Raw genomic sequence first — 8675 nt, forward strand, 5'->3', positions numbered from 1 at the left:
TGGTACTGCCTCTGTTCCTAAATAGAGTATAAGATGCTATAGTTTTGTTTTCTGTCAAGCTTCTTATAGTTTGATCGATTTTTTAGAAAAATGTACTAACATCTGCAATAACAAGAAATTGCTGAAAGAAATAGTTCATGACTCGGTTAAGAGCTTTTACATTTCCACAGGTGAATCGTCAGGATTTACACAAGGGTAGCCGCTATCGCTGACTCTGGTAGCTGAAAATAAGTAGCCCCACCCCCATCATCCAATGCTGCCTTTGTAGGATCCTGGGAGTTCTTGGCGGAAGCATCTCGTGTGTTCTTCGAAGCGAAAACATGTTTGTTGAACTTGACTACTTCAGCATCAGGGCCGTTTAGGCTAGATGAATCACAGGCTTTCACGCTAGGAGTAGCTCTCGCCTTGACACCTCAGAAGGAACGTATTCATCTTTCGAAAGTGATGTGCTTATCCGCATCAGTGTTGAAAACAGTGTCCCTGAACTCAGGTGTTCGTTCTAGGTGTTTCCTTCAAGTGACTTGATGTCGGCTTCTTTAAGTTCAACCATCTTCCCAATTCTGCACAGGTAACATCCAACAAAGGGTTAATATCCAGTGCTACTTTGCCTACCTCACTGTGAACATGAAAAGTTTGTCAAACACAAAGAAATGTTGACTGTCAAATTAGTTTAACTTGTTGGGCACAGAATTAAACTCATGCGTCTAATTGATGGTATATCAGTTGAGCCAATTAACTCCACTGAACTGCTTTTAGTGGGACACTAGCTATGCTGAAGAAACAGAGACTCTTGCTTTTGGAATGCCAGATTTGACACACAAAATACCCTTCTGATATGCAAGAGTTGGTTCATGTTGATCTTTCTAACAATATTATTCCAGGAGTATGTGATTTTGGCACCGTATCATTTGCACCAAGCAACCATGTCATTTCAGATATTTTAGAAGGTGCACAAAGAAGATCTAAAAGAGCCTTACTAAAAACCTGCCAACAAGATAGTATAATGGTATCTGCTGAACATGTACTGATGTGCTAAACAGCATTACCCCAGATCTGCTGGAAGCCGGAATCTGCCTATTCGAACGCGCTTCAGTGCGTATACCTAACAAGAACAAGGGTAAAATATTAGCTGCTTTCAAAGAAGGAAAAAATAAACAGCTTTGCGTAAATACACAGCATATACACATAAATAAGAATAGTTGTTAGTATTACTATCTGGGAGGGGGGGGGGGGGGGGGGGGAAGGGGGAATGCAAATACTGTCCTTCGTATGAAAAGTATTATCTTTAGCTGGTAGGTAATATAGATCATATTTCTAATTAATTGCACGTTACCTCTTAAGGCATCTGAGAAGGGAAATATTATATTACGTTCCATCTTTAAATTGAAGTTCTTAGGCAGAGTTAAGTCCAATCTCCACAAAGGAACAGGCAGTTCATTGGATTTGAGACGAATGAAGCAAAGATGAAGTAGGAAAGTCTACTACTCCCAAAAATCCTGCTGCGGTCATTCACTCTCAAAGACTCTACCTTTGACTAGCTGTCTGTTCCTACCACGATATGTGCCCTCCTTTACCAGTGTTGTTCTACCTCGAGGCATCGCCAATTTGCCATCCAGACACAATCTGACAGATGCTTACCGTCTTGAACATCACATATACTTACTCATTTATTATACAACATGAGACAGTAAGATATGGACCAACAAAGAGAAAACTTGCATTGGATATATTTATCATAGAAAACAACCTTTAGTCCTGCATTCTGCACAAGTTCACGGACTTCATGGTTCCTTCCTTCATGAACCTGCCAGAAATAGAAAAGAAAAGAAAAACGATATCAACGCTAGTGAGTATACATTTCTAATGAGTACCAAATGAATCTGCATCTGCAAGTCACAAGTTACTTAATGTAAGATGTCTATAACTAGGATAAATTCTTTGCTGAACTGAACGACTCAAATTGCCTACATCACACTACAGAAGTTGAGAAATAGACATCAAATTCAATAAATGGAGGTATGGTAGAAAGGACAATTACCACTATTCTAAGTCGGGTCCTTTTTGCATCAGGCTGCGCATCTAATGGCTCCACTAAATCAGGTACGACCTTGACTCCGTCAACTTTTGTGCCTTCGCTGATAGCTACGAGGTGTTTCTTGTGCACTGCCCCATCTATAGTAACTACATATCTGCAACATTGAACAACTGCAAAATTACAGAAAGTATAAATCATTGTTAACTTTGCCTATTACTCGTTGTCAATTTACCAAGTTTGAGCACATTTATCATGAAAATTTCCCTGCAGAAGAATATTTTAGTTTTAATGCTAGTGGAGAGGTGCCATTCCAATGGTACTTCTCCACAATTACCACTGCACATTGATAATGGTGACACGAGAGTAGTACCAAAAAGACATCCGAAACTGTCTGCTATGACATTTCTACTAACAACAATCTGCAATAGTTCAACTTTTCAAGTAAATGTTACTTCCACATAGCAGTACTAAAATGACACAAAGGAGTTCAAACTTACTCCTTTGTTATATTTGAAGAAGGGTGAGCGACTTTCTGGGCAAACTCGCCTGAAAAGAGAGGAGCTAAATTTAGGTCTTGGATGGTTCAACTGTTGATTCCAAGTATTTTCTATCAAGTATGGTAAAATTACCATCATTTGTAACTATGATCAAACCAGTTGTGGCAACATCAAGACGACCCACAGTAAACAAGCGTGGTTTTGGTATTCCTGGCTGAATTTTGTTCTGCATATGTGGATGCATAGATATATTGGAAAACATGCAAACGTGTAACCAATAGACGGAAGGTGCAGCACGCCATGAATATGATGAAGCCCCATCACTATCAGTGTGATTTGATGGAGAGCCCTATTCTACAACATACCCATCCTTTCAAATAGTCATCTAATAAGGAGATAACAGACTTTGATTCTTCACCGGATGAGCAAATATACCTGTAGGGCATCAGAATAACATTTAGGGATGACACAGAGCTGGACTGATGGCTCTTTTTAATGATCTGCAAAGTGCAATAATTGGGAAAGAAAAGATGCACACCCTTTTGGCTTGTTCACAGCAAAATACAGCTTTGGAGGCAGCTTCTTGGAAATGCGGTTGCCGTTAACATAGATAGAGTCTTTTGAGATGTCAACTTTGGTCTAATAAGAAAAAAAAAGAACCAAATTCAGACAAAGATAAAATAGTTCCATGCATATAACTGAAGCATGCTGATGAAATTGCATACAATGGTAGAATGACACCATCTACCTCAATTAAACAGGCTATTTTTTGTGGCAACTAGACAACTAACAAAAATGCAATAGCTAAAATATTTTTTGCAGGCGTACCAAACTAACTAAGCTCCTCGTCATTGTTAGAACTTCAAAGAGAAAAATCAGACCTGGGGAGAAGTGCAGACAGAACCATTGACGGTCACCTTCCCTTGGAAGATGAGCTCCTCGCTGGTCCTTCTTGAGGCCACTACGAACGGACACTGAGTCAGCATCAAGACAAAGGAGTATAATGCTGCTCTTAACTTTAAACATCATATTTACGCAACTTACAAATACTCATTCGATTCGATACAGATAAGCTAAGCGCTCTTATAAAAATGCAGCATGATTAGGAAGGCTACCTCCTGCAGCGGCAAGGACCTTGGCGAGACGCTGCGGCTCGTGCTCCCTGATATTCTCATTGTAGAACCTCCTGGCCGCCTTGGAGAACTTGGGCGGCCCGGTGGGGGCGGCCTTCTTCTCCTTTGCCTTGACACTGGCGACGGGGGCATCAGTAACCGCGCCGGCGCCCTTCTGGCTCCTGCTGGCGTCCCTCTTGGCCCTCTTGGCCTCCGCCTCCGCCGCGGCAACGGCCTGGAGGACGTCCGGCGGCGGCGTGGTGTGGAGGCAGGGCTTTCCGTCCGCGCCGCGGGCGATCCACGGCACCAGCGGCTGCGCGGACGGGCCGGGACCCGAGGCCTTCTTCGACGGCGCGGGCTCCGCGAAGGTGATGTTGAAGTCTGAGGTGGAGGTGGAGGAAGAGGCGCGGAGGAGGAGAGGTGGGAGGCGGAGGACGCGGGTGGGGCGGGAGAGGAAGGGGTGGATGGAGGTGACCGCGGCGGCGGCAGCGGCGAGAGCCATGGAAGGAGGGTGGGCGCACGGTGAGCAAGGGGTTATCGGATATCCCTGCGCTTCCGCTTGTGAGGGGAAACTGTGACAGACTGACAGTTGCGGTTTTTCATGTACACAAGGGAAAATCTTCGCCGAGCAATCCACTTTGTCCATTTCAGAAAACACGATTACACGACCCATAAGTTCATCATAAAATTCCCTCAAAAAAATCATCATAAAATATGTTTATTATTGTATATTGATTTGATATAGTACTACATGCTAAATTCTTTTATTGTAAGTTTGGTTGACAGCCAAAAATGAAGGCATAAGGCTTAGAATGTGGAGACAAAGCTTTTACGAAGTGTTGGATTTGTGAAGCAAAGAATTCTGAAAGTAAGGTCAGAATGTAAACACAAGTTCGTACTCGTACTTTGCTCAAAGATGGTTTCCGAGAACTTTAGTTTTCTGCTTAGCAGAACATAACGTACACAATGACCTAGAAAACATGTACGGAGATCGGCCGTGTGATGGTATCAAGTTAGTTGATGATACTCTTAGTGCAATCATGTTTCATGATGACAGTTTTTATAGCATGTTGTAATGGTTTTCATTTGGTTTTCGCTAATTATATGGGCAATCTCCTTTTACTTATTTAATACACCTTTGACATGTGTTTCAAAAAACATAAAGATGTATTGTTGCTTATATTTAATAACTCGCATACATGGTAACAAGTGTAGAAAAGCTAAGTTGTTAGAAAACGACGATGAATTAGAAAACAATACGTGAATATTCTAAATATTGCTAGATTGTTGCTTTTCAACCAATGGTACTCCTGATAAATTGAGCACAAAAAAATCACATTATTCATATTGGTGATGCTGGTCACCACCAACGAGACAAGGAAGCCTTTTGATAACATGGTCTCGTTTCAACTATAACGGAAAAAACATATGTTGTGAAAACCTATTTGCGATAAAAATATTAAATTGCCAAGGAAGAACCCTTGGAGTGAGCCGTGAATGTCAAAGATGACCTGAAGCATCATGGTTCAATCTTCATCTCCCAATGCCAGGCATGGATGGCTCCAAGACTAACTCAAAACCTAATACCAAATCCAATTTTGTTGCAAAGAATATTCTTCACCAAAACCGAACATTGAGAAACTTGAATAGAGCTGGGTGGAATATGGGGCATATACTCCATAACACTGTTGATTATTGAAAAACAGTGTACACATTATTTTTTTAGGGAAACAGTGTAAACATCTTGCAGGAGAATTTCTTGAGAAAGCATGCATTATCCATTTCCAAGTTCCAGCCACAAGTGAATATCCACCTTTTGAGATCCCCCGGTCGTCCTCCTCGATTTTGAAGCCGAACTGTCCAGTGGATAAATAAAGCACGCCCCCCATCTCCGGGCTAATCCAAGCCCTTCATTTCTGCAAGTACGCCGCAGCCAACGGCCCCGATACAACATCCCCTTCCTGTGGCCACGGAAAAATCCGAGAGAAAGAACCACCGCGGCGAAAGCCAAGTCCACCGCCGGGAATCCACGCCCACCACACCTCGTCGCCCCCGCCGCCCCTCGGCGATAAAAATCCACCGATTCTGCCGCAACCGCAAGGCGTCTCTTCCCCGACCGCATTTCCCCCACCTCATGGCCGATTCCGCCGCCCTCTCCTCCTCCCTGCCCCGCTCCCTGGCGTCCAGGAGGCCCCTCTCCTCCTCATCATCCTCCTCCCCTCTCCGCGGCTGCGGCGGCAGGTCCCGATCCCCGCGCCGCTGCCGCTTCGGGTCGCGCCTGCGGGCCCGCGCGAGGAAGGACGACCCCGAGGACCCCTACGGGCCCTACCCCTGGGAGCAGCCCTTGGATCTCTCCTCTGGGTTCGGTAAATGCGCGCTCTCCAACTTCCCTCGATCCCTTACTGCTCTGATCCTGAGCTTGCCTCGTTCTACACTTATGTGTCTACTGGTCGACGCATCGCGGAGTATGCTGTGGATATGCGCGATGGTCGATGCCATGATTGCCATTTTGTGCTGTGCGAGACGGTGAATTGGTGATGGGATAGACCCTCTCTGTTGGACAACTTGGGTTCATAATCGGACATAATTTAGATTTGTTCCGTAGCATGTTTTGTATCGACGTTTACTATGCACCCTGATGGTTACGTTACGTATCTTGTGTGTCTTGCTCCTAGCAGATATTGAGTGGGTGCAAGAAGATAAAATCACATTGTTCACTTCTGATGGGCTTGTTCAAATAGGGGGTTCCCTGGTACCTCGTCGATTGTCTGCTTCCGAGGTACTGAATATTACCGTGCTAGTTGAACAATACACTTGATTTTGAATTACAAAGCTTGCTCATTGTATGCAACGGAAATGAGTTGATCCTTGCTAGTAAAACCTAGATAGATCTTACATATGGAATTGAGATTGTAGAGACTATAGTTACTTCGAGATAGATCTTACATGTGGAATTGAGATTGTAGAGACTATAGTTACTTCAAACACTGCCATTCAGTTGTCTGGAAGATGCTTATAGCATGCCCCACTTCTGGACTTCTGGTTTCTAGGGCAATATAACTTTTGAGTTATTTCTATTTGTTCACGATATATGACAAAGAAAGATTATTTTTTGTTCGGTCACTGAAATTTCTACATTTCTGGAACATCGGGAATTAAGTCTACATTAAACAGGGATGCTTACAACTTATGTTACTGTATTAGGATCATTACCACATATTCGACTATGAACTGTCAGATTCAGCTCTTTTCAGGTGTAGTTGCGTCAGGCCTCTATCTATGTAGCATCTAAATTTTTGATTTCGTTACTGTGTAGCAATGCATATTAAATGGGAAATACAAGTGGCGTATAAAACCTTGAAGAGGTGCACTGTGTAGGTATTTGAGCTCCACATTCATTTGTACCAACAGTAGTGAACAGCCCTCCTGCCTGTGCTACTGCAGTATACCTTAACTTTAAGGCATTTAGTGAATGTGACGATCTGAGATTGCCATATTGGTGCACTTATGCTGTCTGACAGCTAACCTAAAATTAGATGCACTAGAAAGCAACTGCACAACAAAGGTCTGCAGACAATAGCAAGTGTGAGATTTTGTACTTTGTAACACGGCACCAACATGCTAGTTTAGAGCACATTATAGTTATGTATTGAATGTCATTAGCAAATGCTATTCAATGTGATTGTGTATTGTATTCTTGGAGTACCGAGTAGAGTTTTTTGCGTTCTTATGAAATTCAGGCTTTCTTTATGTATTATAACTTCTCACAGATGCTTGCTGAAATTGCTATACTTTATCATGTCCTTGTTGTTTGCTTGTTATCCCCTCACTGTCTCATGTGTGCATTCTTTTCCAGAAGAGGAAACAAAAAGCAAAAGGGACACATAAATTCCGCCGGTTTCAGGAGAGTTCTTACATGGATCCAAATCAAAGTCTTTGCCTTGGATCACTATTTAACATAGCAGCGACAAATGTAAATATATCTCGCCATCTATGTGTGTATGATGTTTCTGTTTTCCTTTTTAGTGATATCATATGATATACCTATCAGGGCCTAGACATGGGTAGAAGATTATGCATCTTTGGCTTTTGTCGGTCTATTGAAATGCTAAGCGATGTGGTGGAAGATACAGTACTGGAGCACGGCGGTGAGGTACTTACGTTACTCCGAGAACTATTCATTCTTTATAAGCTTATACTTACCAAGATCGTTGAATTTTTCAAAGTACACAATTTTATATCCTTTTCCCAGAAAAATGATACGTGAACAATGTTTAATTCATCTCGATAAATTTCTCGAATTACTGAGTTAATTCTTCAAGTCCGTGTATATGCAAATCTTTCTCTCTATCAATTTGAACATCTAGTCAGTTTGAAATGGAGTTGCTTCTGTTCAGGTTGTCATTGCAGAGAAGGCGAGCAACGATGGCCTTCAGGAGAAGCTAACTATGTCTGTCGCCGTACCACTCTTGTGGGGCGTTCCTCCAGCATCTGAGACCCTCCATGTCGCTGTGCGGAGCGGTGGAGGTATAGTGGACAAGATCTATTGGCAATGGGACCTGTTCTAAACGCTCAGGACCCATACACATTAACAAACAATCCATCCCACCTGTATATATGTTCCTTCCTCCTAATTGGCTGCACGCATCGTGTCAGCAACTGTGTTCGTGCCATTTCTACCCAACCGGCAAACTTCACGTATATAAACCTGTACAGACCTGTTTCCTCTCGTGCTATCGTGCATATAAATAAATAAAAAGGCTCTGAGCTCACGGCCCATGTTCAATCAATTTCCTATCTGAATAGTTCTCTGACGCGTTGGCATCTACAGTTGTACTGGAGCAACTAATTTGAACAGTATCATGTAACTAGTTGACTTTTTTTTTGAGGGAAGTAACTACGTAGTTGACTTGGGGATTGTGAGGTAAAGGCGATCATGGCTTGCGTCAGTTCTTGGTCTTGACAGTTAGGATCACAGCTCAGATGCAAGTGGTGCGTGCTAATGGAGCCGTCGAGCCAATAGCACCATGC

The 8675-nt window shown here is 42.9% G+C and overlaps 2 protein-coding genes across 2 annotated transcripts; one reads left to right on the forward strand and one right to left on the reverse strand.

Annotated features, from left to right (window-relative positions):
• Positions 1 to 96: 96 nt before the first annotated feature.
• LOC100846238 (putative ribosomal large subunit pseudouridine synthase SVR1, chloroplastic) lies at positions 97 to 4246 on the reverse strand. Its single transcript, XM_014896275.2, has 10 exons — positions 3648 to 4246; positions 3414 to 3493; positions 3071 to 3171; positions 2898 to 2967; positions 2665 to 2758; positions 2533 to 2581; positions 2039 to 2189; positions 1748 to 1804; positions 1047 to 1102; positions 97 to 560 (listed from the first exon to the last, which is right to left on the reverse strand). The coding sequence occupies exons 1-10, from the start codon at positions 4144 to 4146 to the stop codon at positions 500 to 502; spliced, it is 1218 nt and encodes a 405-aa protein (XP_014751761.1). The 5' UTR covers positions 4147 to 4246; the 3' UTR covers positions 97 to 499.
• Positions 4247 to 5648: 1402 nt separating this feature from the next.
• On the forward strand, positions 5649 to 8434 carry LOC100846853. Its single transcript, XM_003558742.4, has 5 exons — positions 5649 to 6010; positions 6323 to 6423; positions 7501 to 7617; positions 7696 to 7797; positions 8042 to 8434. The coding sequence occupies exons 1-5, from the start codon at positions 5779 to 5781 to the stop codon at positions 8210 to 8212; spliced, it is 723 nt and encodes a 240-aa protein (XP_003558790.1). The 5' UTR covers positions 5649 to 5778; the 3' UTR covers positions 8213 to 8434.
• The last annotated feature ends 241 nt before the right edge of the window (positions 8435 to 8675 follow it).

The sequence above is a fragment of the Brachypodium distachyon genome, chromosome 1 (assembly GCF_000005505.3).
Source record: "Brachypodium distachyon strain Bd21 chromosome 1, Brachypodium_distachyon_v3.0, whole genome shotgun sequence".
NCBI lineage: Eukaryota > Viridiplantae > Streptophyta > Magnoliopsida > Poales > Poaceae > Brachypodium > Brachypodium distachyon.